Source organism: Lagenorhynchus albirostris, chromosome 9 (assembly GCF_949774975.1).
Source record: "Lagenorhynchus albirostris chromosome 9, mLagAlb1.1, whole genome shotgun sequence".
NCBI lineage: Eukaryota > Metazoa > Chordata > Mammalia > Artiodactyla > Delphinidae > Lagenorhynchus > Lagenorhynchus albirostris.
Window position 1 is genome coordinate 89,742,177 of NC_083103.1, and position 15,999 is coordinate 89,758,175.

Below are 15,999 nucleotides of genomic sequence, written 5' to 3' on the forward strand. Positions count from 1 at the left end.
AAAGTCATGAAAAGAACCTCCATAGCTCTACTCACTTCGTCTCTATAAACTCAGTTAACTTCCGTTCATTTAGAGTTGAAATGCACTTTGACCTGACTTTGACAAATTTGTGGCAGAGAGATGTTTAACCTAGTGGCTCTCAGCTCTGTCTGCCCGTCTTTTTTAAAAACACAGATAAGAGAGTCCACCGTACGTGGTGCTGCCGGAGTACAGACACCGCAGGGGCAGCCCTGGCGCATGCAGCTCCCTGGTGGTTCCAGCACCTGCGCTTTGGGAACCTGCCTGGGACCCACTTGTTTAGCCTGATAAGGAGAACTTATTGATGTTTGTAAACATAGACCTTTGAAAACCAAGCGTTTATGTGCAATTGGACCCGCTATCCCAGATGCATCCCGTTTACTCATTAATGACAATTAATTAATGGGCTTAGAAACAGGTTATCAGTTTGGTCTAAATTAACTGTACATACTTGAAAGTGAAGCTAAACTTCTTGGAAAATATTCTTGACAGTCTTTTCTCTGATTCTGGCTTATCTACCCCAGTCACTGTGATTTTAAGTTTTTCTAGATGAAAGACAGATGCATTTGTTGATGTATTCCTTAATTTTCACAAGTATTTACTAAGCGCCCTTGTTGCTGGGCGAGGGGCTACAGAGATGAGTAAGAGATGGTCTTTTGACCCTGAGAAGCACAAAAAGGGACATAAACATATAAGCCTATAAGTTATAATAGATGGTGTCAGTTAACAACATTTGAGTACCAGCTGTGGGCCCAGCCATTGCCCAGGTTACGAAGATGAATGATATGCACTCTGTTCTCATCAGTGGGTTCACAGGCTAACGGAGATAATCAGTGCTGACATTTTTAATAACCCATTATAATGACTTCATAATAGCAATATGCACAGTGTTTAATAAGAAAAGATTTGATTTCTGGTCCTGTGTGACAGAAGTTAGAGAAGTGTTCGAAGATGATATGCTTTTCCCAAGTGGGAGTTTCCCAGAGGCAGGAGAGGTGGACAAGCCTTTCAGGGCAGGCCACACAGGCATCGAGGCCGGAAGAGCCAATGTTGTGGTGAATGTGAACTTGTGAACGAGGACTGTGTCTGCTCCACTCACAGGCATACCCCCAGGGCCTAGAACATCACCTGGCATATAATAGACACCCGTGTTTGAATAAATGAGGGAATCACAATTAGTTTTATATGAATGAAGCATAACGTATGTGGCAGGGGGATAAACCTGGAAACATGTAATCACTTGTCTTTAGGAACTTCTTTTAGATATCAGCTCCATAAAGTAATAATAATAATACCCAACACAAAGTGAGCACGTATAATGTGCCTAGCACATTGTATGTAAAGTACTGTCCATAAATGACCTCTTTTAACCTCATCACAATCCTATGACGTAGATTTAATTTTTATCCCCATAATGCAAGTGAGGAAATTGAGCACAGAGAGATTAGGTGTCCTACCCAAGGAGCCGGGACTCAAACCCAAGCTTTCACATCCATTCCCTGGGCTAGCAGTGGTGGTCACTCCTCCATGAAACCCAGTTTAACACATATGACGTCTGAATTCCATATGGAATGACTGGTGGATTCTGCCTTTACCTCCATGCGTTACGTGGTTTCTCTACGGAAGTACACTCAGTTCTAACTTGGCTGGTCAAGAAGAGATCTTGGCTTCTGTTCCAGGCCTCTCTGGTGGCGATGGCTGCCCCAGGAAGGAGGAATGTGTAGTGTCAAGAGCCATGTGGGGCTGTGCTAAGGTGAAGAGGGTGGGTGAGTCCAGGGAAGGAGGCAGGGAAAGTAGGATGCAGGAACTGTGGGACGTCAGGATTTGTATTTCCACCCTCCTCCCTTGCCACAGATTCCCTCCTGCATCACACACACACTCTCTCTCACACACACACACATTCACATTCTCTCTCTCACACACACACTCACACACACACTCTCTCACACACACACTGTCTCACGCACACACACTCAGACACTCCCTCTTTCACACACACACTCTCTCACATACACACTCATACACACTCATGCACACACTCCCTCTCTCACACATACATACTCTCTCACACACACGCAGTCTCTCACACACACTCACACATACTCTCTCTTATACACACTCACACACAGTCTCTCGCACACACTCACACACACTCCCTCTCTCTCTCTCACACACACACACACTCTCACACACACACACTGTCTCTCATACACCCACACTCACACACACATTCTCATACACCATCATGCACACACACACTCTCTCATACACACACACTCACATACACACACACGCTCTCTCTCTCATACACACACACTCTCTCTCTCTCTCTCTCTCACACACACACACACTCCCTCTCTCTCTCTCTCTGTGTCTCTCACTCCACTACCACAGTTCTTTCCCAAGACTGCAGCTGGGAGAATGTTCATTAGGCAGCCCAGTAGAGCAAACAAGGAGATGTGGGCCGACTCCTGCAGAGACAGGTAAAATGATCATAGACGCCCCATCCTCTGGGCCCCATCCACCTCTAATCTGGGCCCCATCCTCCTCTGTAACATCCTGAGGAGAGTTCACATGATCTCCTTGGAGCAACCTGGTACCCCATGTATACCTTCCTTTCTCTCTTCATTTCACATTCCTGACCTCCTTTCTCTCCTCCTCCTTCTTGCCTCCCCATGGATTTTGGAGATTGGTACTAAGGCCTGGGAGCCGGGTGGGGAAGGGCTAGCTAGTTGGGACTTCATCTTTCTTCAGCCCCTTCTTCCCTCTCCTTGGCCTTCTGCCTTGCCATCGGGGACCAGCATTTGGGGAGAAATGGGGTAGGTTCCCCAGAAGCAGCAGAGTTCAGAGGAGGAAAGAAGCCTGTAGCTTAGATAGTAAAGAAGTTCTCAGAACTCTGGCTTCAAGAAGGGCCTGCAATTAGTGTGTAAGGGACATACCTAAATTAGGGACTACCGTTTATCCTAAGTCATACCATTTTTTCTTAAGAAAGGGACGTGTTCTAGCATGCACTGCCCTAGTTACCAGCCAGAAGCTCTTTTTACTAAGAGCATCCTCCCTTCCTTTAAACTTGGCAGTGAATTTCCATTGCTCCCCTCCCCTGGGCCCTTCTGAAGAAGTATTTTTGTCTCCACAGATTCTTATTATGCTCGTACGAATGCTCTTGAGGCCTCATGGTGCTGTGGTCTGAGGCAAGTTCACCAGTGGGCAGAAGCTTTGCTTAGCTGACCCCTTAGGACCAAAGCAGCCCTTGTGAGTTACAGCAAAGGGCAAACAGGCTCCTGAACGAAGGGGTACTCTGTCATGCCCAACACCTCAGTGCAGGGAAGCAGGGGCCCTGGAGCCCTCCTGGGCCTTGCAGGACCCTGGAATGGAGTTAGAGTAGACAAGTCTGGCCCTCAGTGGCCAGGTGCAGAGCCATGGATGTGCTGGATGGAGAGAGCAAGCATGCTTAGAAAACTCACAAAGACAGCTGTGCTCACAGGAGGGTCCGTGGGGAGAGGTGCAATGGAACATTCTAAGGCATTAAGTCCCATGGCGGCAGGTAGAGAACAAAACAGGGATCCAAAGTCACAAGGGCTGAGAACGGAGGTTCTTTAAGATGGTGCACATACCATCCACAGATAAAACCTGGAGAGATTCTTCTAGATGCTGGTGTTCAGAAGGAAGGATGCTTTCATTAGCAGGATGACCCCACATCTGTCCCTGTCTGCTCAGTGAAGCCCATCATCCCAGAGTAATTATTCAGAGCATGCCTTTAGCTCTCCAGAATGCCCCAGTCTGGACAATAAATGGTGTTGCTATCCTATTTCCAAGGCAGCATTCTAAGCCTTCAGTTAGCTCCAACAATAGCATTGCTTCTGAAGTGCAGAAAGGAATAAGTTATCAGCGAGAAGCTTGCCTTCCTTCCAACAGCCTCTGTAGCCCATACAAAATTAGCCATTGTTGATCATGTTTTTAACAAGAATATATTTTGCCTTGTTCAAAGACTTACACAGTGTAGCCTTTATAACCATCTGGGAAATGGAGTCACCAAGACCAGATATTATTAATAGATGTTAACTGGCCCTTGTCTGTCTTCTGCTAACCTTTTGCTGCCAGGACAAAGCACTGTGGAGTGGGACAAGGTCAGCAAACACTGTCTGGATCACAATGTCCATGTAGGTTCCAAGAGGCCAGAAAGTCAGCCTTCCTGTGGCTGCCTCCAGACCCCAGACCAACTGTCAGTTCAGTGAATTCAGTTGTTTGGCTGATTTTTTAACTTTACAATCTGTGATTTTAACAGTAGAGAAATGCAACTTTTATTTTACCTCTCTAAAACCTTCTGTTCAACACACTTAACACTCTGTCCAATATGAATTATAACCTCCTTGAAAGTTCTATTGATCAAGATAGACACAGAACCTTCCTGTGGGAAAACCTCACTCATGTGGGCTCCATCAGTTCAAATTTGTAATCATTTGACCACATTGGATTGAGATGTGCCTGGGTGCTAGCCACCAAAAAGGATTTGCTATTCTAGGTACCTCATCTAAGTGGAATCTCATAGAGTCAGAAAGTACGTTGGTAGATGCCAGGGGCTGGGGAGTAGGGGGTAGGGAGGGAGAATAGGGAGTTAGTGTTTAATGACAGAGTTTCAGTTTAGAAAAGTGAAAAATCTGGGAGATGGATAACAGTGAGAGTTGTACAACAATGTGAATGTACTTAGTGCCACTGAACTGTACAGTTAAATATAGTTAAAATAGTATGCTTTATAGTATGTGACTTTTACCACAATAAAATACATTTCAAAAAAAAAAAAAGTGTTTGCGGAGATTTCCCTGGTGGTCCAGTGGTCAAGAATCCGCCTTCCAGTGCAGGGTACGCGGGTTCGATCCATGGTTGGGGAACTAAGATCCTACATGCCGCGGGGAAACTAAGCCCGCACACCACAACTACTGAGCCCGCCAGCACTCTGGAGCCCGGGCACCACTAACTAGAGAAGCCCGTGCACCTCAGCGAAGACCCAGCACAGCCCCCCAAAATTAATTAATTATTTATTTATTTTTTAAAAAAGGATTTGCTATCAGCAGGCCATTAGTACAGATTAACTGTAGGAGAATATTTGAACTAAATGAGTCATCTTATATAGAAGTAGATATTTGCTACAGAAAATGCACAGCTCCATCTTTGCTTTCTGTTTATTAAAACACAATTAAGCCCTCAACTTGGAGGATATGTAATAAGCAGTAGTTTTAATAGTCTACTTGGAGTTACTGTATGAATTTGAATATAAAGGAAATGTAATTCTTTCAAAAGTTATCCATAATTCTGATTTATTTATTGTTTGTTTGTTTATCTAGCCTAGCCTTTTTCTCTATTAGTGAAATAAGTTATATTTGTGCAGTGTTATCTTTTCTCTTCGATGGATTTCAGAGTATAGTGATTTCAGAGGATAATTGTTTTAAATTGGGAAAATTCAATTTTCTCTAATGTTTTTACATTTAAACTCAGCTTTCGAATGCTTGTGCTTTCTTGCATTTCCCAGAACATTTGGGAAATGAGCTCATCTCAACTCATCTTATTCCCAAGCCCCAGCCCACTCCCCAGCCCCCAGTGAGTCACCCACCACGTTTCCTTACTTGAGTTAATGCTAACACAACCCTCCTAGGTATTAAGAATCTCAGAGTCATTTGGACTCCTAATTTCTTCTTTGGATTCTTCCCATCTCTACTTGCCCTCTGTTTGCTTCCACTTCCTGTAAAGTCTTCCTTCAGCATCTCTCTTGAAGCTGCCTTTTCTCCTCCATTCCCCCCCCTCCACCCCCCGAGAGGACGTTCAGGATTGTATTATGTCACATCTGGGGCAATGCCAGAGCTTCCAGGTTGGTTTTCCCACCTTCGGGTTTTCTCCATCTTCAATTTTGCCTAGATTAACCTTCCTTTAATACAAATGAGCATTTCATTCCTCTGACTAAACACTGTCTGTGGGTCTCCAACAGGCAGGGGATAAAATTCAAGCCAGAGTTGTAACCGGGCAATCAAGATGCTCTCTGCCTGGGTCCAGCACTGTCTCCCACTGCTTTGAGGCACAGACACGCAGACCCTGACGCTCTGCTCTCTTCCCCACCCTCTCTCCACACATTCTTGCTTCTTTGCTTTCATTCACGTGCCTTTCTACACTCGGAATGACTCCGTGTCCATCCAAAGTTCCACGTACTGAAAATCTCACAACCCAGCCCCAAAGACAGCCCCAAAACTGTCTCCTCATAAAGACTCAGCCAGAGGAGAGCTCTTCCTCTGCTCAGGCCTCCTGCACCACCACCCTCCACACTCTCCCCATATGGGATGTTCTTATTACTGTCACTTTGGTGTCATCATATGCCTGCTCCATTGTAAGCTGCTGGGGGGGTTCAGCTCGTTAACTCATACAACACCTAGAATAGGGCCTTATGATTAATAAGTTGATAACCTTTGTTGAATGGTGCCTTTATAATTCAAACCTGGAAAGCTAAAAAAATGTCAAACTCATGGAAGTGTTCTGTCTTTTCAGCAAAACCCAAAATCACCTACGTAGAGAACCAGACTGCCATGGAACTAGAGGAGCAGGTCACACTTACCTGTGAAGCCTCAGGAGACCCCATTCCCTCAATCACCTGGAGAACATCCACCCGAAACATCAGCAGCGAAGAAAAGGTATAATGTCGCCCAAGAGTTTCAGGGCCATGGAACGCAGACTCTACGTGGATTGAGTCTGCCCCATGCCCAGTCCTCTTTGGTGAACCAGAAAATGGGATGTGGTCACTGGAGGCTGCAGCCAGGTCCTATGGCCCCCTTCCTCCATCCTTCCCTGGCTGTGGCCTTCTCAGCATCCCCTTGAGATGGAAGGGGCACAGTTTCTTGCATGGATTTGCAGGGGTGTGATGGTAGTGGGTATGGTTAGGTTAGACGTTGCAAGGAGGAAGGGGATAGTGATTTTCAAACCAAGGTTATGGAGCTGGGAGGAGCAAGGGAAGTGAAGGTCCCAGTGCACTGGGTGATATTAGCATCATCTCAGGAGCACCCAGGGAAACGTGTCCCGGAACTAATAGGGATCATGATGAGCCTATTAATTCTTCTCCTTGTGATTTGTATGTTCATGCTCTACATGCACTATATGCACAAAAGCTTGGTTGCCTTTGTGTCTGCCTGTATTCTCGGCCACACTTGCGTATCATTTTGTTCTAAAGGCAAAAATAATTAGCAGTTTCTACGTGATGATGATTACACCAGGTTCTACAATATATTCTCTGAGAGATGAAGAACATTATAGCAACCTTCCTGGCAAATTTAAATGACTGGGAAGATTTAGCTTTCAAGCACATGGATTTATAGGCCGCTGGAAAGCTGTCTTTATTATTAACAGTCTGTAAAAATTGAGGTAACCCCACATCAGGCAGCCTTTTGCTATTGAGTGGGCCAAAAGACAGGGGCAGGCAGAAGCTTGGTTTTAAAGCAACCTAAACCAATCTCATCTCATATATCCTGTAGTAATGGCTTCGTTTTAGTTGGCCAGAGCTTTGTCACCTATTCAAGGAGTAATGGCCTTAGCCTTAAAGAACATTTATAATGGATTGCTGATTGACTAGGATGTCACAAAAGATAGATCTTCACTCTTCTGCCTGCCTAAAGGAAATCCCTAGAGAGGGTAGACTTAAAGCTAAAAAGGGATAGCGTGAAATTTCAGAGCCAAATTTGGGATTTGCATTTGAAGAACTGATTTCTCTCCTACTAATAGAAAACAAAACTAAATCAAGAGGAACAGAAATTGCTGTTCCAAAAAAACCCATTAATTTTTGCAAGTTTTACCTCCAGAGTTCAATTCAACTTAACAAAAACTCAACCGAGGAACTGCTAAGTATTTTTGAAACTTGCATATGCTGTTTGATATTGTGAAAATCAACTGAATTAAGTAATGTAGAGTTTACTTGGATACTTTATCAACATTGGAATTAAACCCTCAGCTCAGATTTTAGCTCCCATCGTGTGTGTTACGTGGATTGAATGTACATTTCAAGGCTTAAACCACAGGGCTGCCACTTGGAAGATTTTTCTACATCAGGCTTGAGAGTAGATTTGTCCAGAATGACCCAGTGTATATCTTTGATCTAGAGGGAAGGACAGAAATAACATCTACCCCAGATGAATGATGGTTTTAAATTCTATATCTTTCCTAGGAGTAGCTCAACGGTCAAGCTAGACCAGAAGAGTTATTAAGATTTGTGCCTACCTCAGGTCCTTTAATAGGTGGGCCTTCTGGCTTGTATCTGTGAATTCATTTTTATAGAATGAGAACAAAAAAACAGGCATTAATACACACTCATACTTCCTAAATATTAAAACCAAAGGTGTCTAACAGAGACCATCTCAAGCCAAGTAGGCTTTGCATAGTTCAATTATCAATGTAGATCATTAGTCTCAATCTGAGATAATTATTGAAGCCCAGCCACATAGGTTGTATTGCGCTTTCTTTTACTGTGGACCGCCTTCAAGTGACATTACTGCGACATGAATGAATCAGTGTTAGAACAAGCCTTCCAGATTGGCCAGTGATGTGACCCCCGACCAGCATATTTGCCTAAACGAAACGCTGTATAGAAAAATTGCTATTTCTACTCATTACATATTGACATCAAAGAGGCATGATAGTCATCTTATACTGGGGGGTGGCTAAAAATTAAGAAAACAGAGATGGCCTATTCGTGAGCCAGGTGGTCTCCAGATAGTAAATTTCACTTTTACTTTGACAGCTGCTCCTCGTTTTCTCCTCCAGCTGAAGTTGCATTATACATATTGATAATTAGGTATCAAGATTATTAGGGTCACAGAATTATAGGAGGGCAAGAAAACAGTTTTCTTTTGAAAGTCAAGACTACGCGCTGAGCAGTAAGAATAGCCAATTGTTTCTCCTGAGAAAGGAAAGAAGCCTCCTGAGAAAGCAGATCACATAACCTGCCAGAACCATAGAAGGTTGGAAGGAAGCGTCCTTTGGAGGTTATCTAGTCTCACTGCCAAAAAGTCACTCAGCCCCTGCTTGAAGGTTGACAATGTCAGTTCTTTGCAGTCAGGTGGCCAACACTGATGGTCAAGAGGCCCTGATTCGTTGCCCCTGCCACTTCTCAGCCTCCCAGTCCTTTGTGTGAGAGCCATTAACTAGCTCTCCAGTTTTCCTTTAGTCAGCCTTCTGCCCTGTAACACATCCAGTTATTTTCACTGCTGCTCTTATCTTGCGGTTTCCACACCCTTCACCTTTCTAGCCGTCCTGTACTAGAGAGCTTCACTTTCCTAGTGTCCCCTATAACTTTGTGGTGCCCAGTATAGCTAATGCAGACTTCCTGGCTCATTGCTCCCTTGATCTGGACACTGAAATGCTGTCAACACCACGTTAACCCTTTAGCAGTTTCCTCGTTCTGTTGTCTCCTGTTGAACTGCATTTAAGCCGCATATCCCCTGTCCTGTCCTGTCCTTATGCAATCGATTGCTTAACCAATAATGTAGAATTTTATATTTATTTCTATTAAAAAGTGTTTTGTTTGTTGCAACCCAGTATTTCTCAGTGGGGGTCACAAATGACAGTTTGGGAAGACTCTTTCTTCACTGGGACTGTCCTGTGCATTGCAAGATATTTAACATCCCTAGTCCCTTCCCTTTAAATGTTAGTAACCAACTCTAATCATTGTCATTACCAAAAGCGTCACATACAGGAACACTCCTTGGCTTGAGAACGACTATTTTAGTCCATCTTTCTGACCAGTCAGGACTGGCTTTCATCAGAACTGTCTTTAGAGTTCTTTGGGTCCAGGGCCTTTCAATCAATGTAGGTGCCCCCTGTTTTATCTATGTTTGTTCAAAGTAATGGGGCATAGCAGTCGATGGTGACCCCAGTTCTAAGCATAAGACCCAAGGGCAGGCAATTCAGCCTTCCCCATGCAACTGCCATCTAGCATCTCTATTAGCTGTTGCTTCCAACCTGGTATGAATGCTTGTTTGAAATATCTTTGTCCAAGTCACTGATAAAAATGTTGACTGGAACATGGTCAAGTACAGAGCCCTTAGAATGCCACCGGCGCTTCCCTGGGGTGAGTGGCCCGGAGGTGGAGCACATAATGCCTTGGTGCTCTCTTCTGATTCTGATGACTTTCATGGAAGGCTCAATGCTCCCTTTAATAACGTTAGTGACAGCAGAAGCTGATTAAAGCAGCTTGGTCTTTTGCTTCACTGCTTAGTTGAATCTAGTGTTAATCCTTTTTAGGAGGAGAGGGGAGAAAAGGCTTTCACTCATAGGCTTGTGGTGACTTTCTAATGGAATACGGGAGTTCTTCATGTAAAAAAGAAGGGAAGAAAAGCAAAAACCAGTACACTGAGCCCAAAAGTCACACTGTCTTTGACAATGTCTCTAGGTTTAGTCTAGTCACTCATTTAAGATTGATTCTAATCAATCCGTTCGGCTTCAGCTAGTTGAGTTGGTTTCACTCAACAAATGATAATAGCTAGGCTAAGTTTGGGTCACTAAGATCATTAGAGGAGATCATCTGTCTGAAGGTTAATCCATTTCTTAGTGGTCACTAGTCTGTTGACAAAAACAATTTGAATATCGTAATGGGTCAGTTTGATCGATGTGTATGGAGGTCATCGTGGTAACTGAAGTTTGTGCATCCACATCATTTTATTACCCATCATATCGAGGCTCGTGTTTTAAATTGCCACAGTGAGTGGTGCCAAATTCCAGGTACCATTTACATATTGAGTGAGAGCCCTGGATGGTAATTTATATACTCTCTCCCTGGCAGAACAAGTCAGTGGGTGCTCATTTGAACATACCAGTGCCTTTGAAGAGACTGGGAAAGAAAGGCTTGTGAAGCCTTAATGTCTAAGGAGAAGGAGAGGAGCAAAGAGTTGAGATCAGAAGAGATAGAAATAAGTGAAAGGCATTTCATGAACCTTGAATTCTGAGTAAACAGAGTATCCTACAAAACAGAGAAACCTTTTGAAATTCTGAATTCCCTAGAAACCGAAGTTTCTTTTCACCAGAGAGAATTCCTCATTCAGTGTAAAACAGGTGCTCACTCTTAAACGTTGGGAAAGGTGCCTGCATTGAGCAGTTTGGAGTCTAGTTTTTCCAGGATGTGGGCAGAAATATAACAGGGAATACTTAGGATAAGTGTCTATCACTTCACTTCACTTTAATTTGTATACATACTCCTACAGACTTGTGTGTAAGATCATAAAACATGCAAATATTAAAAGAAACTGGAACTAAAAGTTTTGGGAGCACTGCTAATCATATACTAGTTTAGGTTTTAAGTATGTATATTTGCATATCAGGTTGTCTTAAAGTGGGCTACATGCCTTCATCAAATGATCAGGGTCGAGATATATCCTATTATCCTACCAGGCACACAGGTCAGGCTACTATAAGCATTGTGTTACTAGCACCTACTTATTCTAAAAGCCACAAAACCACAGTAAGTTAGGAGAGACACAGGAAGAATTGTATCTGAAAAACAAACAACTCCATATGATAGGGCCCCTGAAAGTTGTCTTGATTCATGTAGCCCTGGCATGTGACGGACAAGCTTTTAAGTGATGTGGAAACGGCAACCACATTTGACATGTTGGCCCGCTGTTACTTTGGTCTATGCGTGTTCCTCTGTTCTCACTTTCTTCTTCATGCCAACATCATGTGACATAATTCAACACCTCCATCCTCATGTCTCACAAAAGCTCCTTGCATTTAGTGGACTCTTACTGAATGTTTGCTAACTCGTTTGCATTCCCGGGATTGCATTACTGTGTCTCTGGCGTCGTTTCTATCCTTCTTCCATCTGAACGTGAGGGACAATCAGGCAGTCATGCCATCTAATAAAAAGAATAATGCATGTATGATAGTTTTGACTCCCAGCGTGAAATCAGAAAAACCGTAAGCATAGTAGATTCCCCAGTGCTGGATAAATAAAAATCTTGATGTGGGTAGGAAGATACCTAAACCCCCTTTGTGAATGCCATCTTTGATGAAGTCGGTGAACGCTTAATCCTGCATGTCATCTGGGCGTCCCTCTGCCTTTAAGAACCAACTGGAACGTACCATAGCACTCAGAGTTCAGTATCCTCAAAGCTTCCTGTCTTAAGGGCATACTTCTCATTCCTAATGTACCCTTCTGCTCCTTTCTTTGTTCCTTTTTTTAAAATAAAAATTTGATTTTTAATAGAATGCATGCAAAGAGTTACAAAATGCATGAGCACAAAATAGTATATTGGTGATGAGCTGTCCAATAAAATCCAAAGGAGGAAACCTACTCTAGAAGTATCTCTAGATTGTGTGGTTAGAACTAGTAGTATCACCTAATATTACGAGGAATGTTCAAGATGTTTTGGAACAGGAGCAGTCTGATATATCTGCTGGTATCCATATGTACGTCTTCCAAAGATTAGGAAAGGCTTTACCTTTGAATTCTACATCTTAATGTGCATAAGTGGGGGAAGAAAGCGGAACATAAGCTAAATCCTAAATTAAATCGGGTAGTAAACACACCGTTGAAAGTGGGCCTTGGAAAAAGTTCTGAATTAAAAGAAGCTGCATGTGCACGGAATGCAGTGTGATACATCAGTTCTCTAAAGCAACATGTTGTAAAATTTTACTGCTTTCTTGTTGTGTTTTATATCTTGTTCTCTACAGGCTTCGTGGACTCGACCAGAGAAGCAAGAGGTATAGCTTACCTGACCACTAGCCAGTCTGTAGTTTTGAAAGCATTACAGTTCAACTCACCATTGCAGTTTAATAACCAGACATGCTAAAACTAATCAGTAATTTAGTCAGATTAACGAATAGGTCAATAGTGGTAGACATTACTTAGCAATAGTGTCACTTTAGGATGAGCAAACAAGCTGTGTTGGGAGTGGATGAACAAATCCTTATTATTTCCTAAAACTGGATCTTATTCTCTTGCTGGTGCTGATAAAATCACATCCAGGTAATTATACTTAGAGAAATAAATGGCCCCAACTCCCAGGCCAGGCATTTTGAAATGATACAAGTTTTTTGACTCTTACCTGGTTGATGTGGCTTTGGATCATAAAGTCACAGAGTTAATGATCTAAAAACCCACTCAAGCCCTTACCTTTCCAGCTCAACTCATCTTGTTGCTCACTTATCTTATCCTGACTGGTCTTTTGGTAAATTACCACATCACATCTCATCTCGGAGCAATGCAAATGGCATCTCTCATTGGTTTTCCCAAATTGCTAAACATATCTATGTTACTGTTATAGAGCATTAAGTTTATGAGATTAGAATGATTTGTCACAAATGGTTCTTTTTTTTTTTTTTTTAAGTCAGTAGCATATTTAGCCTTTGAAATTTCTCTGACTGCTTGCTCCAGTTTGGGTAATGTGGGACTTAGTTTGAAAACTGAAGCTAAATATAAATCTTTAGACTGGAATCGCTACATCCCCAAGACCCTACTGATGATCATCCTATCATTCTTGACCAGATTTGTGTGATTAAGTGACAGATAGTGAAATAAAAAACAGTATGTTTTAGATGAAGTTCAGGAATCTCATCTATAAATACTTTTTTTTAAAAAGTAGCCTTCTCTCCAGATGGAACTTTGATATTGTATAATACTATAAATGCTGAATATGGCAATCCTGTAGACTATATTTTAATTGGGTAAACCCATCCTCCGGTCTTTCGGAAATGATAATTATTCAGAACACATAACTCACGTGTTCCGGTCATAGCTATAAATATTTAATGCCGTTTAATATTTAAAAGTTGACTGCCTGTCCCCAGGCACTGTTGCTAGTTTCTGCACCCTGCCGTCGTCAGATCTAATTCATTATAAGCTCTCTTTGTATCGTTCCTTCCTCCACGTCGTAGGGACTGTAGTTAGGTGCATACCCTCGCTAAAACACTTGCCTCCTGTAAACACTCCCCCGGAGTGCTGTCACAGACTGGGTGTTTTTATTGCCCAAAAGTCATGCTCTCGTTGGCATTGGGGAAGGGAGAAAAGAAGGGTTAACTCTCAGCCACTCCTGAGCCACTACCCCTCTCGTTCTGCTTGGCCTTGTGCATCTTCCCCGTCACTCAGATTTAGACGGGGCTAGAAGAGGAGCTGAGATTTATCAGGGAGCATTAAGGAGATGTTGAGAGAATTGTTATTATTAGTGGAAGTAATTGGTTTACTCCCAGGAAAACAGACACCTCACTCCATTTTGCAGACGTGTCCTTATCTTAAGTTATCTTGCTCTGGACGTAATTGACTTTCAAGTGAGTTCTGCCCCCCGGGGCTCAGAAGTTCCGTTCCCTCCTATTTGTCTCAGTCAGGGATGAAGACCATGAGTCCAGATGAGCTCAGAAGAAGGCTTGGGTCATGGCTGATTTCATTCTGTAAGTTCTGGAAAGCCTTAGGACTCTTCCCTGCAAGAAGAGAGACAAAAATGTTTTGATGAGAAGAGCAATTATAATCGCCCTTCGTACGTTTTTGCAAAACCGGGCCTTCTTGCCACAGTGATCTTTTCATTCGTGCCCAGAGTTTATCTGCTTCCTCCTCGAGTCTGGACCATCAGCATGACGTGGGTCTGGTGGCTTGGAGGTGGCACTCCCTGACTTAGTTCTGCTGCCAGAGTAAATCATTTCAGAGGGAGATGGTCCAACCACACTGGAGTCTGTCTGCATCCCCTCGGAGGGAGAACTGGGCGTCTGGCAAATAATTCCATCATCAATCCTGTTTTGAGCCACCGCAAAATAAAATTCTCTATGGAAGCCTGCCTACTGCTCTGCTGACATCATTAAATGAGAAAATTTTCCAGAGAGAAATTTAGACAAGCAGACCAGAGAGGAGGGGGGCGGGGAAAGTAAGGCTGTCAGTGCAACCATTGCCTGAGCTTCTCTTTGACCATTTTCTAGATTATTCTGAGTATAAACTGCTCATGCCCCCCTTTGTGGTTACTTGTTAATGTCCTTCTCTTACCTGCAGGACTTTCTTTGCATCTTTTGCTGTTGTATCCTTCCTTATGGAAATGTTCTCTTGACTTTTGAAATATTCTGATCAGTTTTCCGTGTTTGTGGTGGCAGCCGCAGGACAAATCCTGGGTGTGTGACAAAAAATTACAGTTCAGTCGCTGGCTGGCATCACTGTTGGCTGAAGCTGTGATCTCGCTGAGATAAGCAGAAAGGCCGGGGTGAACCATGAATCCCCTCTGCCTTCATTCTGCTGTCTTGGGAGTATAGGAATGACAAGCAGGTCAGGTCAGCCCTCAGAGATACTTGCAGCGTTGACCTCACACTCCTGAGGCCACGAGTTTAGGGGATGCTTCAAGATTTTGTTTGGCACATGACTGTAGACTTCGGAGACAAGTGCTCCACGGCTGCCTGTGTCAGCTCCCGTTCATCCCCTGGGGTGCAGCTTCTCAGCCCATCAGCTTCCCAGCTTCCCAGGCCTCGTGGAGGCCGAGAGCCAAGGCATCTGGGCATTCCTGCAGAGAGGGGTGGCCCTCGCTGCAGTAGGTAGTGATGGTTTTGCTCGGCTCTTCTGCCTCTTTGCTGGCAGCTGTGTTCCGGCTTCTGGATATGAATGTGATGGGACTTAAATGACTGAAACAGATTAGCTCTACCAGTGATGGGACTTTTTGTGGTAGATCTGAGGCTTCTGTCAAGGCCAATGGTGTCTTGCTTTTGAGCCCCCCAAACTGGCTGCCATACGATATTTCAATGCTGGGTTTTGGGCTTCCAAACCAGCAGCTAAAAAGAACCTGGAGGCAGGTGTTCTTTAGTTCTTTCAAGACGCAGCCTCATGGGATGACGGGCGATATGCAGAGCACCCACCTGTCTATCTCTATGGAATATCGCTCACTGGACTTAGAGAGTGTGGCCCAGCCTACGAGGAGCTAGACTCCTTCTCCAGATTGCCAGCTTTCTTGAGGGTCTGAACCCAGACCACACGCCTAGACTCTTCCTAGGCCA

The 15,999-nt window shown here is 43.6% G+C and overlaps 1 protein-coding gene across 9 annotated transcripts in view; it reads left to right on the plus strand.

The window, feature by feature from the left end:
• Positions 1 to 15,999, plus strand: part of NCAM1 (neural cell adhesion molecule 1) — a 320,188-nt gene that overhangs the window by 259,465 nt on the left and 44,724 nt on the right. For 6 of the 9 annotated variants that reach the window (XM_060160402.1, XM_060160403.1, XM_060160411.1 and 3 more), the window contains exons 8-9: positions 6,550 to 6,692; positions 12,712 to 12,741. In XM_060160402.1, the coding sequence (XP_060016385.1) occupies positions 6,550 to 6,692; positions 12,712 to 12,741 (173 nt within the window). The remainder of the gene's footprint in view (positions 1 to 6,549; positions 6,693 to 12,711; positions 12,742 to 15,999) is intronic. The other 3 variants (XM_060160405.1, XM_060160406.1, XM_060160410.1) reach the window with 1 other exon arrangement.